This window comes from Bombina bombina, chromosome 1, assembly GCF_027579735.1.
Source record: "Bombina bombina isolate aBomBom1 chromosome 1, aBomBom1.pri, whole genome shotgun sequence".
Taxonomy (NCBI): domain Eukaryota; kingdom Metazoa; phylum Chordata; class Amphibia; order Anura; family Bombinatoridae; genus Bombina; species Bombina bombina.
The window spans coordinates 926,220,112-926,238,552 of NC_069499.1; the positions used below are offsets into that span (position 1 = coordinate 926,220,112).

The following is an 18,441-nucleotide window of genomic DNA, read 5'->3' on the forward strand; positions in this document are numbered from 1 at the left end:
AACATAGAGATATATACATATACATGTCTTAATATGTATATGTGTATATATATATATATATATAAATATATATATATATATATATATATCTGTATTTATGTATTTATATGTGTATATATGTATTTACAGACATATATACACATATAAACACATAAATACATATGTATACATATTTAGACATATATATATAATATATAATACAAGACTGGCACCAGAAAAAAAAGAGAAAACATAATTTATGTAAGAACTTACCTGATAAATTAATTTCTTTCATATTAACAAGAGTCCATGAGCTAGTGACGTATGGGATATACATTCCTACCAGGAGGGGCAAAGTTTCCCAAACCTTAAAATGCCTATAAATACACCCCTCACCACACCCACAAATCAGTTTAACGAATAGCCAAGAAGTGGGGTGATAAGAAAAAGTGCGAAGCATATAAAATAAGGAATTGGAATAATTGTGCTTTATACAAAAAAATCATAACCACCACAAAAAAGGGTGGGCCTCATGGACTCTTGTTAATATGAAAGAAATTAATTTATCAGGTAAGTTCTTACATAAATTATGTTTTCTTTCATGTAATTAACAAGAGTCCATGAGCTAGTGACGTATGGGATAATGACTACCCAAGATGTGGATCTTTCCACACAAGAGTCACTAGAGAGGGAGGGATAAAATAAAGACAGCCAATTCCTGCTGAAAATAATCCACACCCAAAATAAAGTTTAACAAAAAACATAAGCAGAAGATTCAAACTGAAACCGCTGCCTGAAGAACTTTTCTACCAAAAACTGCTTCAGAAGAAGAAAATACATCAAAATGGTAGAATTTAGTAAAAGTATGCAAAGAAGACCAAGTTGCTGCTTTGCAGATCTGGTCAACCGAAGCTTCATTCCTAAACGCCCAGGAAGTAGATACTGACCTAGTAGAATGAGCTGTAATTCTTTGAGGCGGAGTTTTACCCGACTCAACATAGGCAAGATGAATTAAAGATTTCAACCAAGATGCCAAAGAAATGGCAGAAGCTTTCTGGCCTTTCCTAGAACCGGAAAAGATAACAAATAGACTAGAAGTCTTACGGAAAGATTTCGTAGCTTCAACATAATATTTCAAAGCTCTAACAACATCCAAAGAATGCAATGATTTCTCCTTAGAATTCTTAGGATTAGGACATAATGAAGGAACCACAATTTCTCTACTAATGTTGTTGGAATTCACAACTTTAGGTAAAAATTCAAAAGAAGTTCGCAACACCGCCTTATCCTGATGAAGAATCAGAAAAGGAGACTCACACGAAAGAGCAGATAATTCAGAAACTCTTCTAGCAGAAGAGATGGCCAAAAGGAACAAAACTTTCCAAGAAAGTAATTTAATGTCCAATGAATGCATAGGTTCAAACGGAGGAGCTTGAAGAGCTCCCAGAACCAAATTCAAACTCCAAGGAGGAGAAATTGACTTAATGACAGGTTTTATACGAACCAAAGCTTGTACAAAACAATGAATATCAGGAAGAATAGCAATCTTTCTGTGAAAAAGAACAGAAAGAGCAGAGATTTGTCCTTTCAAAGAACTTGCGGACAAACCCTTATCCAAACCATCCTGAAGAAATTGTAAAATTCTCGGTATTCTAAAAGAATGCCAAGAAAAATGATGAGAAAGACACCAAGAAATATAAGTCTTCCAGACTCTATAATATATCTCTCGAGATACAGATTTACAAGCCTGTAACATAGTATTAATCACGGAGTCAGAGAAACCTCTATGACCAAGAATCAAGCGTTCAATCTCCATACCTTTAAATTTAAGGATTTCAGATCCGGATGGAAAAAAGGACCTTGTGACAGAAGGTCTGGTCTTAACGGAAGAGTCCATGGCTGGCAAGATGCCATCCGGACAAGATCCGCATACCAAAACCTGTGAGGCCATGCCGGAGCTATTAGCAGAACAAACGAGCATTCCCTCAGAATCTTGGAGATTACTCTTGGAAGAAGAACTAGAGGCGGAAAGATATAGGCAGGATGATACTTCCAAGGAAGTGATAATGCATCCACTGCCTCCGCCTGAGGATCCCGGGATCTGGACAGATACCTGGGAAGTTTCTTGTTTAGATGAGAGGCCATCAGATCTATCTCTGGGAGCCCCCACAATTGAACAATCTGAAGAAATACCTCTGGGTGAAGAGACCATTCGCCCGGATGCAACGTTTGGCGACTGAGATAATCCGCTTCCCAATTGTCTACACCTGGGATATGAACCGCAGAGATTAGACAGGAGCTGGATTCCGCCCAAACCAAAATTCGAGATACTTCTTTCATAGCCAGAGGACTGTGAGTCCCTCCTTGATGATTGATGTATGCCACAGTTGTGACATTGTCTGTCTGAAAACAAATGAACGATTCTCTCTTCAGAAGAGGCCAAAACTGAAGAGCTCTGAAAATTGCACGGAGTTCCAAAATATTGATCGGTAATCTCACCTCCTGAGATTCCCAAACTCCTTGTGCCGTCAGAGATCCCCACACAGCTCCCCAACCTGTGAGACTTGCATCTGTTGAAATTACAGTCCAGGTCGGAAGAACAAAAGAAGCCCCCTGAATTAAACGATGGTGATCTGTCCACCACGTTAGAGAGTGTCGAACAATCGGTTTTAAAGATATTAATTGAGATATCTTCGTGTAATCTCTGCACCATTGGTTCAGCATACAGAGCTGAAGAGGTCGCATGTGAAAACGAGCAAAGGGGATCGCGTCCGATGCAGCAGTCATAAGACCTAGAATTTCCATGCATAAGGCTACCGAAGGGAATGATTGTGACTGAAGGTTTCGACAAGCTGTAATCAATTTTAGACGTCTCTTGTCTGTTAAAGACAGAGTCATGGACACTGAATCTATCTGGAAACCCAGAAAGGTCACCCTTGTTTGAGGAATCAAAGAACTTTTTGGTAAATTGATCCTCCAACCATGATCTTGAAGAAACAACACAAGTCGATTCGTATGAGACTCTGCTAAATGTAAAGACGGAGCAAGTACCAAGATATCGTCCAAATAAGGAAATACCACAATACCCTGTTCTCTGATTACAGACAGAAGGGCACCGAGAATCTTTGTGAAAATTCTTGGAGCTGTAGCAAGGCCAAACGGTAGAGCCACAAATTGGTAATGCTTGTCTAGAAAAGAGAATCTCAGGAACTGATAATGATCTGGATGAATCGGAATATGCAGATATGCATCCTGTAAATCTATTGTGGACATATAATTCCCTTGCTGAACAAAAGGCAATATAGTCCTTACAGTTACCATCTTGAACGTTGGTATCCTTACATAACGATTCAATAATTTTAGATCCAGAACTGGTCTGAAGGAATTCTCCTTCTTTGGTACAATGAAGAGATTTGAATAAAACCCCATCCCCTGTTCCGGAACTGGAACTGACATAATTACTCCAGCCAACTCTAGATCTGAAACACAATTCAGAAATGCTTGAGCTTTCACTGGATTTACTGGGACATGGGAAAGAAAAAATCTCTTTGCAGGAGGTCTCATCTTGAAACCAATTCTGTACCCTTCTGAAACAATGTTTTGAATCCAAAGATTGTGAACAGATTTGATCCAAATTTCTTTGAAAAAACGTAACCTGCCCCCTACCAGCTGAACTGGAATGAGGGCCGTACCTTCATGTGAACTTAGAAGCAGGCTTTGCCTTTCTAGCAGGCTTGGATTTATTCCAGACTGGAGATGGTTTCCAAACTGAAACTGCTCCTGAGGACGAAGGATCAGGCTTTTGTTCTTTGTTGAAACGAAAGGAACGAAAACGATTGTTAGCCCTGTTTTTACCTTTAGACTTTTTATCCTGTGGTAAAAAAGTTCCTTTCCCACCAGTAACAGTTGAAATAATAGAATCCAACTGAGAACCAAATAATTTGTTTCCCTGGAAAGAAATGGAAAGTAGAGTTGATTTAGAAGCCATATCAGCATTCCAAGTCTTAAGCCATAAAGCTCTTCTGGCTAAGATAGCCAGAGACATAAATCTAACATCAACTCTAATAATATCAAAAATGGCATCACAGATGAAATTATTAGCATGCTGGAGAAGAATAATAATATCATGAGAATCACGATTTGTTACTTGTTGCGCTAGAGTTTCCAACCAAAAAGTTGAAGCTGCAGCAACATCAGCCAATGATATAGCAGGTCTAAGAAGATTACCTGAACATAGATAAGCTTTTCTTAGAAAAGATTCAATTTTTCTATCTAAAGGATCCTTAAACGAGGTACCATCTGACGTAGGAATGGTAGTACGTTTAGCAAGGGTAGAAATAGCCCCATCAACTTTAGGGATTTTGTCCCAAAATTCTAACCTGTCAGGCGGAACAGGATATAATTGCTTAAAACGTTTAGAAGGAGTAAATGAATTACCCAATTTATCCCATTCTTTAGCAATTACTGCAGAAATAGCATTAGGAACAGGAAAGACTTCTGGAATAACCGCAGGAGATTTAAAAACCTTATCCAAACGTATAGAATTAGTATCAAGAGGACTAGAATCCTCTATTTCTAAAGCAATTAGTACTTCTTTAAGTAAAGAGCGAATAAATTCCATCTTAAATAAATATGAAGATTTATCAGCATCAATCTCTGAGACAGAATCCTCTGAACTAGAAGAGTCCAAAGAATCAGAATGATGGTGTTCATTTAAAAATTCATCTGTAGAGAGAGAAGATTTAAAAGACTTTTACGTTTACTAGAAGGAGAAATAACAGACAAAGCCTTCTTTATGGATTCAGAAACAAAATCTCTTATGTTATCAGGAACATTCTGCACCTTAGATGTTGAGGGGACTGCAACAGGCAATGGTACATCACTAAAGGAAATATTATCTGCTTTAACAAGTTTGTCATGACAATTATTACAAACAACAGCTGGAGAAATAGCTACCAAAAGTTTACAGCAGATACACTTAGCTTTGGTAGATCCAGCAGGCAGTGGTTTTCCTGTAGTATCTTCTGGCTCAGATGCAACGTGAGACATCTTGCAATATGTAAGAGAAAAAACAACATATAAAGCAAAATAGATCAAATTCCTTATAAGACAGTTTCAGGAATGGGAAAAAAATGACAAACATCAAGCTTCTAGCAACCAGAAGCAAATGAAAATGAGACTGAAATAATGTGGAGACAAAAGCGACGCCCATATTTTTTGGCGCCAAATAAGACGCCCACATTATTTGGCGCCTAAATGCTTTTGGCGCCAAAAATGACGCCACATCCGGAACGCCGACATTTTTGGCGCAAAATAACGTCAAAAAATGACGCAACTTCCGGCGACACGTATGACGCCGGAAACGGAAATGAATTTTTGCGCCAAAAAAATCTGCGCCAAAAATGACGCAATAAAATGAAGCATTTTCAGCCCCCGCGAGCCTAACAGCCCACAGGGAAAAAAGTCAAATTTTTGAGGTAAGACAAAATATGATAATTTAAAGCATAATCCCAAATATGAAACTGACTGTCTGGAAATAAGGAAAGTTGAACATTCTGAGTCAAGGCAAATAAATGTTTGAATACATATATTTAGAACTTTATAAATAAAGTGCCCAACCATAGCTTAGAGTGTCACAGAAAATAAGACTTACTTACCCCAGGACACTCATCTACATGTAGTAGAAAGCCAAACCAGTACTGAAACGAGAATCAGTAGAGGAAATGGTAAATATAAGAGTATATCGTCGATCTGAAAAGGGAGGTAAGAGATGAATCTCTACGACCGATAACAGAGAACCTTATGAAATAGACCCCGTAGAAGGAGATCACTGCATTCAATAGGCAATACTCTCCTCACATCCCTCTGACATTCACTGCACGCTGAGAGGAAAACCGGGCTCCAACTTGCTGCGGAGCGCATATCAACGTAGAATCTAGCACAAACTTACTTCACCACCTCCCTTGGAGGCAAAGTTTGTAAAAACTGATTTGTGGGTGTGGTGAGGGGTGTATTTATAGGCATTTTAAGGTTTGGGAAACTTTGCCCCTCCTGGTAGGAATGTATATCCCATACGTCACTAGCTCATGGACTCTTGTTAATTACATGAAAGAAATCCTGGTTAATGCTCACCTTAAGTTGCAGCAGATAAGCAGTGCACAGAGGTATCATTTCATTAAATACAGAAGAAAAATAGGAGAATTGACTCCCGTGGAGAGGGAGAGTCACACAGAACTACCCACCCATATACAGAGAAATGCAGTATAACCTTATCTGGCACAAACCTAGAGGAAAATAATGAGTTAAATCAGGACAATACTAGCGATATGCAACACAATCTTATTTTATTCCTACTAATAACACTAAGCCACAAGCAATAAGAGTCACATCAAGTCAACAGGACTACATTACAAGGGTACCCTTAATTTATCAGGGAGCTCCCTGTCTGTTATGCTCCAGAGTTAAGTGATTCATTCAATTTTCCTCTGTATCCCAATACCACTTTTTTACTTATGCATATGTCAGAATGGCCATTTAAAGATCTTCAATGTGCACCCCCACGGCTGCAACTCTGGTAGCCAGAATCTGGATGGGTTAATGATGCAAAATAAAGCTTAGTCCAGCAAGTAACGCCTCTGTCAGCATGGTTAGTAAAGCAAAGCAGCTCAGTCTTTAAAGTGAATGTCTATGTTGATGATAAAGTGCCCGTTTTTTAAAAATTCAATTAAAAACAGGGGCACTTTAATTCATCAAAATTTGCATTTCACTCCAGCTTCCTCCACCCGTTGCAAAGCCTCTTCCTGGGTCTAAAATGAGGAATCCGGCTTCCTCCAATCACGGTGTTGAATCAGACACTGATTCCCCCGGGGGAGGGGAGCCCTGATTGGAGGATGACCTATCCATCATTTCTGACATCAGAAACAGCTTGCAACAACCAGAGGAAGCTGGAGCTGCTGTGAAGATTAAAAAGTAAGGTTTTTTTTTCTCAACAGGAGTGAAATGTAAATTTTGATGAATTAAAGTGCACCTGTTTTTAATCGAATTTTTAAAAAACGGGCACTTTAGCATCAAAATTGAGATTCACTTTAATTAAGCATAACCCTCCAGTAAAAGACCATAACTGCAATAAATACTCCCCAGATTTAGGTGGGTCAGTGGTTCTCTGGTCCGCAAAGAAGCAACGCCTCTCTCAGCGTATTAAGTAAAGCAATGTCTGCCGTTATGTCTTATCCTCCTTCCGAGAGTGTGTTTTGTGTGTAGTGTCCGGTGCCCCGTTTCTGGGCTAATGTGCATATCCCTCAAGAAATTTCTCTTTAAGTATTTGAAAGTGAATATGTAAACCGTATATATGAAATATAGTACTAATAAGTCTTGGGAGATAATTAAAATGTAAATATATCAAATGTCCAATTTCGCTGTCAATATTAGCTAAAATGTTTCATATATCTATCAGCAATAGCCACAAGCAATTTTAGGAGTAAATATAAGTTTTCCACTTCACCCGATAGGTTAAGGAGGAGAGTGATTACTCTTTAAAAAGCGACAAATGACTATTTCGTCATCAAATCAAGCCGGACGAAGCCCTGTGCTATGTTAGGGGTGAAACGCACGTAGCAGACAGCTACTCAATTGCTCCATAGGAAGCACCACAATAGCTGTAAAGGCCTCAACCCGACTACGGTAAAGGGAGATACTACAAACCAGAAGAACATATTTAGGCGATATTCATATTTAATAAAGGTTTTAACTGTGTATTTACTGTAAATATTTTACATTCCAATGTTCTGCACATAGCAGAATGTTTTATGTATTACAAAATCTATATAGAAATATATATATCTGTATATATCTATACCTATACATAATCTTGCCCAAAATGTTTAAATATGTATAGTAAAACAGCTTTGTAATATTCATATATATTTTGCCCCATTTTCCTATAATGTAAGTCTAAAAATGAAGAGTTTTCAAATTCTGACAACTGGTAGAGCACATGTCAGGCTAACCCTGACACATCTGTCTTTAATTGGCTTCAACAGAGATCAGAGATAAGAACTGTGAAAGTATTTGCTAAATTTAATTACCATGGCTAACTGTATCTACTACAGTAATGTGTTCGGATTGGCTTGTCCAAGGCAAGTGGTGGGTGAGGTTTGGCTATGGAAAAACCTCTCACAACAAACTGTATTCAAAACATTTTTAAAAACTCACCCAGTATGTTTATTGCAAAACTGCAGAACAAATATTGTAGTTACAAGGTCCTAACTGTGACTGTTAGCACTGCATTGATAAAGAAATATTTTAAACTCATTTAATGCTATCATTTAATTTGTTTGCACAGTTAACAAGGTTTTACAAATTAAAAGCAGTTCAGGGATACACCTCATGAAGTGCCTGGTGGAGTTCACATTCTTAGTCTCCTTTGCCATAGAAATTAGGAACAGATGTAAATTAGCTTGTGCTCTGAGCTAACCAATCATCATCTAGAATGATACAGACTCAGATAAATGTCCTTAAAGGGACATTGTACTAAAAAAAAGGCATTAATATTAATTAATTAATATTCACAATGAGAATTACGGAAACAGTCTGAAAACCCTGGTGAATTGGTACACCTTTCTATGCAATCACTGTGCAGTATGTACCTTGTTAATGCAATCTGCAGTATTTTGAAGAAAGCTTTGGTTACACAAAAAAAAAAAAATCTTCTTTCATGATTTAGGTAGAACATATAATTTTAAACAACTTTCCATTGTACTTCTATTATCAAGTTGCTTCATTCCCTTGGTATCATTTGTTGAAGGAGCTGCAATGCACTACTGGTTTCTAACTGAACACATGGGTTAGCCAATGACAATAGGTTTATATATGCAGCCACCAATCAGCAGCTAGAACCTAGGTTCTTTGCTGTTTCTGAGCTTTCCTAGATAAACCGTTCAGCAAAGGATAACAAGAGAAGGAAGCAAATTAAATAATAGAAGTAAATTGGAAAGTTGTTTAAAATTATATTCTCTATCTGAATCATGAAAGAAAAAAATGGGTTTCCTGTCCCTTTAATTCTCTTTTTATTTAAAAAAAAAAGCAGGAATGTAAAGCTTAGGAGCTGGCCCATTTTAGGTTCAGCATCCTGGATAGTGCTTGCTTATTGGTGACTACATTCAGTCAACCAATAAGCAAGCCTATCCCAGGTTATGAACCAAAAATGGGCTGGCTCCTAAGCTTTACATTCCTGCTTTTTAAATAATGATATCAAGAGAACGAAGACAAATTGCTAATAGGAGTAAATTATAACATTGTTTAAAATTGCATGCTCTATCTCAATCATGAAAGAAAATTTTTGGATTTAGTATCCCTTTAAAGGGACATAAAACCCAAAATGTTTATTTCATGACAGAGCATAGAATTTTTAAAAAGTTTCAAATTTACTGATATAATCAAATGGGATTCGTTCTCATAGTATTCTTCATTGAAGAGCATACCTAGGTAGGTATCTGTTGTCAGCAGACCTTTGCCATGGTACTACTGTTGTTTTTATGCATAGTCAATTTATCTTTATAGTTTGTCCCTGAGGGACACCTTTTCTAAAAAAAAAAAAAGCTTCTTAAAGCAAAACAGTTTACAACAGCAGTAGAAACTAAGCCTAAGTATTTTAACAGTAAAATATAAGATATAGTGCAAGAAAATGACTAAACATTTGGGTTCATGAAGTGTTGACTGTTTTAGTTCAAATTTGGACTCAGCGGTATTGAGGCGACAGTCAAACAAGAGTGTTTGTATCAAGATATATCCAGAATCCAAAATGTTTGTAGCCCTGGCCCCTTTGATTTACCAAAATCATCATAATCTTTGCCATTTCATCCAAAGGGTTGTATCGATGTATTTGATTAAAAATCTTCCTATCAAACATTTACTACAAAATTATTGAGTTTTATAGTTATGAACATTCCACAACTGAAGCGTAGAAGTCACAACTAAATACTGAGGTGGAAAAAAAAACAGAAAATAGCAGTGACCATACACTTGACTACATTAGAAAATATTTTTTTTTATTTCCATTTTTTCTCATAGCAACTCCATGTTAGCTTTTTTGTTAAAAGTGCACGTGCCATTGTGTTTTTGTGTCTGTATCATATTGTGTATGTCTGCTTGTGCCAAATTGTGTGCACATAAGTCTATGTTTACATATGTGTATGTCCTACAGGATAGGAGTTTACTTTTTCATAAATACAGAATAATACAAAACTGTAAAAAGTAAACCAAAATACATAATAACTCTTGATATGACTGAGTCCAGATTTATAGAAATGAATGTATGTAATTTATCTATCTATCCATCTATCCGTCTATCTATCTTTCATTTATCCAAGCACACTGCAGGTTCAGTTAAACTCTATTGTAAGTGTTACAGCTAGGTTTTACATACTATTAAATAATATAATCCTTTAAGTTATATAAATGTATGTACACATAGGATTTTACATTATTTACCAAAACCTCTTGAAGTATATGATCTTAGTAAAGTTTGGGGCACATTTATCATGTACTAATGTTTATATGTCACATGTTCATGGGTTAAAAATATGGGACAAATATTACCACAGTAAGTGTCTTGCATCTACAGGATTAAGTGGCATTTTAATTGGTAAAGATTCTAGGAGCCTCACTTATATTACCAAATCCTATAGGTCGATACAGATTTTTTTTTTCCTAACTCCCTAATGTGTCCATAATCAATAAATAGAAATGGTTGCCATAAGACTTGTTAGCTTTCCATGACAACCCCCATCAGGAGGTAAATGCAAAATTTTCATTGGTCACACAAAACAAAAAAATAATATGGCCAAAGGTAATATACTTAAGCAATGCAAAACCTCTCATATTTATGTTATTTAGGGACTCAAGAGCAGATCTAGATGGGAGGTTCGTACAAACTGTAAAACCCTTGTGATTGGTAAATACAGGCAAAAGACCCAGGTTATGCAAGATTTATAATAAAACAAGCATTTGAAGACAAAGTGTCTTCCATCTCACGTAATAATATAATGTAATACATATAATGCAATATATTCGACCACAAAATAACCATTATAGTGAAACAACACAAAGTTGATAAAGTGTATTTCATCTTGATTAAAAAAACATGAGAGTCCGCAATATAAAAATGGCACACAACACTTTAAAATATAATGCTGTAATATATAGAACAGACACAGGCAGCCATAGCTGCTATTAATTTCAAAGATATAATGTAATTATTTATTAATGGATTCAGAGAGAAAGAGAGTTGCTGCAAATAATCATGGAAGAGACAGGTTTCATCCCCAGAATTCAACCCTCTAAGCCTCTGAAAACTGGGACACTGCACTTCTGATCTTATTTTCTAGAGATTTATGTAGTATTTATCTCTCTCAAATCAGAATTCAGAATCACATTATTATAGGGATTTCATTTTCCTTTAAGTCAAAAACACTGCATACACTATAAGTTATAGATAGATAGATAGATAGATAGATAGATAGACATAGATAGATAGATAGATAGATAGATAGATAGATAGGTAAATAGATAGATAGATAAATAGATAGATAGATAGATAGATAGATAGATAGATAGATAGATAGATAGATAGATAGATAGATATAGAGCAAAAAATGGTTCAACTTGTGACAGTGTATATTTAATATAAGGTACCTGGCAAGCTGTATAAATTGTACGTGTATGTAAAGCTGCATAAAGGACATTTCCACTTGTCCTGCGCTTGAATAAAAATGCAGTGGACATGTAGAAAAGGACATATATATATATATTCAGCGCTGAGTGGACTAGTGACGTTTTCCATATATTGGTAAACTACAGTGATAATTATTTATTTTGAGACAGACAGATAGATAGATAGATAGATAGATAGATAGATAGATAGATAGATAGAGATAAACAGATAGAGATAGATAGATAGATAGATAGATAGATAGATAGATAGATAGATAGATAGATAGATAGATAGATAGATAGATGATAGATAGATGATAGATAGATGATAGATAGATAGATAGATAGATAGATAGATAGATAGATAGATAGATAGATAGATAGATAGATAGATAGATAGACATATGTTGTGTAGATGTGTTTTAGAGAGAGAGGGATAATAGACATATTTAAGGTATTGTAGATTCATGGACATAAAATACTGTGCAAAACTTTTCTTCTATGAGGCATCTGATTTAAAATGAATATGTCCTTAGGTAAACTTAAAATTGACTTTTGTAAGAAGAGTAAAGGTTCTGCTGCCAGAATAAACTGCACTGTACTAAGTGTACTATAATATTGTACGTACAGTCAAAATATAACCAAGAGGAGGCACTTTCACTGGTCTATCATACATTAGATCTATATCATTTTGGGGCAATTTGATATTATTTTCATCTACATGGCCTAGGATTTCTATACTTTTTGCTGAACAAAAAAGTTAACGTTATTAAGTACCAATTAAAGACTAATACTTTACTTGTAGACAAGTATATTTAGACTCCACTAGAAACAACAAAGCTAACTTAAGATAAAAATAATATAACTCTGGATGTCAAACCTGTTATACTCGAGGGGACCCTAAACAGAAGGTCACGCGATAAAACTGCTGTATTAGAAGCATTCATATCCCTAAGCACATGCAGTGCTGATCGCCTAGAAATGAATCTCGCTGTTGCCAGCACTGTATAGGCCGCTCACTGGCTACTACTAAGGTAAAATACTTTAGTTCGTATAGGACGCTAGCTCGGTAATCAGTACATTGATAAAGAAATAATAATAATGATAAAGAGCTGAACCACAAATAGACCTGAATCACGTTAGGAGCGGTAACAAGCTTAATAGAATGTTTAAAAGTTAAACCAAGTTATATTAATCACTTGGATGCCAGTTGTGCATTGCAAAGTGGTACAGTCCAATAGGTGTGGCAGCCAAGGGGTTAAAGTAACTGCCTCTTTAGATCTAGTGGTGCAAGTAAAAGTTTTATAAAACTGGGGTAAATGTCAGCACCTAACTCACAGGCAGCCCCGTATAGTTAGTAATAGAATCACTCCAGGCAACTCACCGAAGTGCAGAACAGCGGCAAAGACAAATCCGTGCACCCACCAGCTCGCACAGCCCATAGCGGCCACGACCGACTGTATCCAAACGGCAAGAAGCTCTGGTAATGTATAAATATATTATATGTGTGTGTGTGCCGCACGGGCAACAAACCAATAACAAATCAGCTACAGTGTCCTAGGTCACAAGTGCTCTCTTCCCGCTCTCCTGGTCCTGTGCGCTCTGCTTCCTGTCCTCCTCATCTGCTTCTCTACTGGAAACTCAGCTGATATTTAAATGTAAGAGAGAGAGAGTGAAAAAAGCACAACTGCTGCTATAACCCTCAGTGGAATAAACCTGCGGCTGCCGGCTTCACCCTCAGCTCTCAATAGCAACGAAATCCAGTTGGATTAACCTCTTGCCACCCAGAACCTTCCTAGGCAACCTCATAACCATGTGACGGTCTGGCTTCTATTCCGTACAGCACCGAGTCACCTGCTGCTGTGAGAAGACCTGCCTGATTCACATATAAAATGGCATTACTGTGTGTGGTCTGGGGACAATTGTATGAAAAGATCAAATAATAGAGCAATTTGTAGTGACATCTGGATACACAGCCATCCATAACTTTGTCAGTCTAGCATAGGGTAATAATTACATATTTTATTTAATATTCCTCCGAGAACAAAAAGATGGATAAAGTAGGAAAAACTAAGATATTACTGGTGAATACATGAATGCATAATATATATGTGGGTAGTCTATATACATGGGCATCAGCTGAATTTATTCCATGGGGAAAAGGGCAAACAAATATACACTGACAATGATAATAGTTATTTAGACAAATACTAAAATATATTTAATCCCCCTCTGCTCCCTCCAGACACCTATGTCCATGTATGTTTTATTATAAAAGTTAATGTATATATGTAGATAGATGATAGATAGATAGATTATATATATATATATATATATATATATATATATATATATATATATATATATATATATATATATATATATATAGATGATAGATAGATTATAGATAGCTAGATGATATAATAATGTATAGATGATAGATCGATAGATAGATAGGCAGACAGAGATATATATATATATATATATATATATATATATATATATATATATATATATATATATATATATATATATTAATAATTTTTGACAATATAATTGATGTTTTCCTATTGGATGTTAAATTCTATTTAATGAGCATCTCACCCCCTGCTCTCCATCAGTGAACAAGTGCCCCAGAGGCATGAAACGCGTATGATGTCGCGGGAGGGTGGTGTTCCCCCTGTTTTCCTTTGCTGAAATGATTTTATTGGGCTGACGTCCACTTTCATGTTTTTAAGGCTTTGCATTAATAAAGAACTTTCTTTTACCTATCCCATTTGGAGTGCCGAAGACTTTTGTTTGCCCCTATATATATATATACATATATATATATATATATATATATATATATATATATATATATATATATATATATATATATATATATATATATTTTCCTGAATACATTTGTGTGTTTTTAATTATAGTGTATTTTTATTCTTTTTTGTATTTGCTACATCAACCTTTTGCAAAACCAATCAGCAAAGCAATAATCAATAATTGTACTTTCACCAAGTGAGAGAAGAGAAATTAAGGAACCTCGCTGTCTCCCTGCCTTCTGCAGAGCTGCAGCACAGTATGCACTACATGACCAGTGCTCTTATGTTACTGACACTGATACTTTATAAGGTTTGCAGAGAAAAAAGCCAACCGCAGCACACGTCATAAAGTACAGTAAAGGGGCCTGGTGAGTCTACTGGGAACCAGCTAGCGGTATTCATTTCTACATCTCTAATTTAATGGCACATGAAGCTCAATATATACCGACAGGGCAGTCGCTGCTTAATGGCACAGCCGCTAACAATTAATACTGTAAAGCTATCTACATCTAAGTAATAAACCTCCATGGACCATACAAAGCAGAGCACCAGACAGTCAACTCAGCAGAACAAATTGTCGGAGTTCTTCCTGACAATGATTTTGCTTCAAGTAGCAGAAAATACACTGGCCTCATTTGAACTAAACTTCAGTCATATTTCTATTTCTCTGCTGTCTCTGTGCACTTTATGGTAGTGTTTGCTGTGTAAGACCATATATAATTCTGCATACATAACGTTGTTGTAATATAGTTTTTTTTTAACTCACTTCAGCTATATGGTGGAACAAAAATGATGCCATACAGCATCTGCAGTGCTGAGTTCACACTTTAATCTGCCCCAGTTTAGACATCAAGTTTTACATTTACAGGCAGATTGAACAAAGCAGCATCATAACACAAAATGTGTGTAGCATAAAGTAATCAGCTTTTCTTTCAACCTTTTAGCATAAAGGTTATAGAGTGGTCTGTTTGGCAGGGGTGTCTCTCTCATACCTGAACTCATGGGTACTGACCAGAAACATGCTGGGACCTGCACCTCTCCTTACACCTTAGTCATGCCGCACATAAATAAGCTGCAAAACACAACACCAGAGCAATATTTTAGTGTTGTTTGGTAAGAGACTATTTTTCTTTTTTACCTCACTCTTATTTGTTATCTAATCTGTCTGTAAATTTTATGTAATTTTTAACTAGAACTATCTATTCTTTTGTGCATCAACTTTGCGGTTTGGCTTTGCTTTTTAAAGTCACACACCAGGGGTATTCTGTTGCCAGGGTCTAGTCAGAGGTTATAACATCACAAGCAAGCAATGATTACATTTACTATGCCCCTGTCAGGACACATTGACAATGGCGTAACGTGTTTTAAACTTTTCACTCACAAAAATCTATGAAATATAGTCTTCTTTATTACATTACTCACATTTGTTACCTAACCTTGCTGCCACCATATAAATATTAACCAGAACTATCTCTTCTATTGTGCATCAACTGTGCTATTTGGCATTGTTGTTTAATACCAGATGCCGGGGTAATGTTACTAATGTCATATCGGACAAACAAGCAAATCCTCGCATTTACACCACTGTGTCCCCTGTCATGCTACATGAGACACTGGCAACAGCAAGATTAAAAAAAAAAAAAAAAACACAAAAGCAATAATTTTCTCAGTTTGCTTTGCACATCTAGTCAAAGTAGGGAGGGACACTTCCCTTCTTTTTCATTCTTCCTTCCAGAAGACCCTATATTTCTGCAGTATGACAGGAAGTTAGCCATCGGGCTGTGTTATTTCCCGCCATAAGCTGCGGTATGCTTACCAGCCAAGAACAATGGATATTCATTTACAATCCCACTCCATATCAGTGCTGCAAGGCCTTGTAGTTGCTACAGCCACTGCATGGTTATATCCCATCAATTTGCACTCATCCTGTTGCTGTTCCTCCCACCATGCTTCTTACTTAGAGAACAAGTCAAGGCTTTGTCTATTAGGAAAAACCGCCCCTTTATTGGTGAGACATTTATATTCCATACTGAAGTATTCAATTTGAATTATTTAAAAAGCTGTGTTTCATGTATAGTAAAGAAGTTCATTAGTTGTCATCTCGTATACCTGAAGCCAGGGAGTCTTGTTAATGGCCTGAAAAATGTTGGGACATCTCTATGTTGCACAATACATAATCACTCATTTTTAATGTGGAAGTTAAATGGTAACTCCATGCTCACCCACGCTGCAAAATAGAAGCCAACACATTTTACATTTTGCACCATAAATGCCACATCTTGGCCTATTAGCAATACTATCTATGATATGTAAAGGGGCCCTTGTACTGTGTGATTTCATGCCTAAAGCCTAGTTATCCAGTTGCCATCTAGGGCCACACTGTGGGAACTCGCACACTAGGCCTCACATGCCTACTCCTCCTAGTCAGTACTTCTAGGCTTTTACACAAGTACTGGATCAATTTGCTACCTCATCTCTGTTTTAATGCTGCTACTCTGGTGCTACTTTCTTACGGCTAGATTTAGAGTTCTGCGGCCAAAGGGGTGCGTTAGCTACGCATGCTTTTTTCCCCCCACACCTTTTAAATACTGCTGGTATTTAGAGTTCACAGAAGGGCTGCGTTAGACTCCAAAAAAGGGAGCGTAGAGCATATTTACCGCCACTGCAACTCTAAATACCAGCGTTGCTTACGGACGCGGCCAGCTTCAAAAACGTGCTTGTGCACGATTCCCCCATAGAAAACAATGAGGCTGTTTGAGCTGAAAAAAAACCTAACACCTGCAAAAAAGCAGCGTTAAGCTCCTAACGCAGCCCCATTGTTTCCTATGGGGAAACACTTCCTAAGTCTGCACCTAACACCCTAACATGTACCCCGAGTCTAAACACCCCTAACCTTACACTTATTAACCCCTAATCTGCCGTCCCCCTATCGCTGACCCCTGCATATTATTATTAACCCCTAATCTGCCGCTCCGTACACCGCCGCAACCTACGTTATCCCTATGTACCCCTAATCTGCTGCCCCTAACACCGCCGACCCCTATGTTATATTTATTAACCCCTAATCTGCCGCCCCGCTATCGCTGACCCCTGCTTATTATTATTAACCCCTAATCTGCCGCTCCGTACACCGCCGCAACCTACGTTATCCCTATGTACCCCTAATCTGCTGCCCCTAACACCGCCGACCCCTATATTATATTTATTAACCCCTAATCTGCCGCCCCCAACGTCGCCTCCACCTACCTACAATAATTAACCCCTAATCTGCCGACCGGATCTCACCGCTACTCTAATAAATGTATTAACCCCTAAAGCTAAGTCTAACCCTAACACCCCCCTTTAAATATAATTTAAATCTAACGAAATAAATTAACTCTTATTAAATAAATTATTCCTATTTAAAGCTAAATACTTACCTGTAAAAAAAACCTAATATAGCTACAATATAAATAATAATTACATTGTAGCTATTTTAGGATTAATATTTATTTTACAGGCAACTTTGTAATTATTTTAACCAGGTACCATAGCTATTAAATAGTTAATAACTATTTAATAGTTACCTAGTTAAAATAATTACAAAATTACCTGTAAAATAAATCCTAACCTAAGTTACAATTAAACCTAACACTACACTATCAATAAATAAATTAAATAAAATACCTACAATTATCTACAATTAAATCTAATACTACACTATCAATAAATTAATTAAATACAATACCTACAAATAAATACAATGAAATAAACTAACTAAAGTACAAAAAATAAAAAAGAACTAAGTTACAAAAAATAAAAAAATATTTACAAACATTAGAAAAATATTACAACAATGTTAAACTAATTACACCTACTCTAAGCCCCCTAATAAAATAAGAAAGACCCCCAAAATAAAAAAATGCCCTACCCTATTCTAAAATTAAAATAGAAA

General features: G+C 36.5%; 1 protein-coding gene across 1 annotated transcript in view; it reads right to left on the reverse strand.

The window, feature by feature from the left end:
* The window catches only part of NRN1L (neuritin 1 like), a 300,670-nt gene extending 287,378 nt beyond the window's left edge, over positions 1-13,292 (reverse strand). The window contains exon 1 of the mRNA XM_053696123.1: positions 13,073-13,292. Within this exon, the coding sequence (XP_053552098.1) occupies positions 13,073-13,130 (58 nt within the window). The 5' untranslated portion in view covers positions 13,131-13,292. The remainder of the gene's footprint in view (positions 1-13,072) is intronic.
* Positions 13,293-18,441: the final 5,149 nt, after the last annotated feature.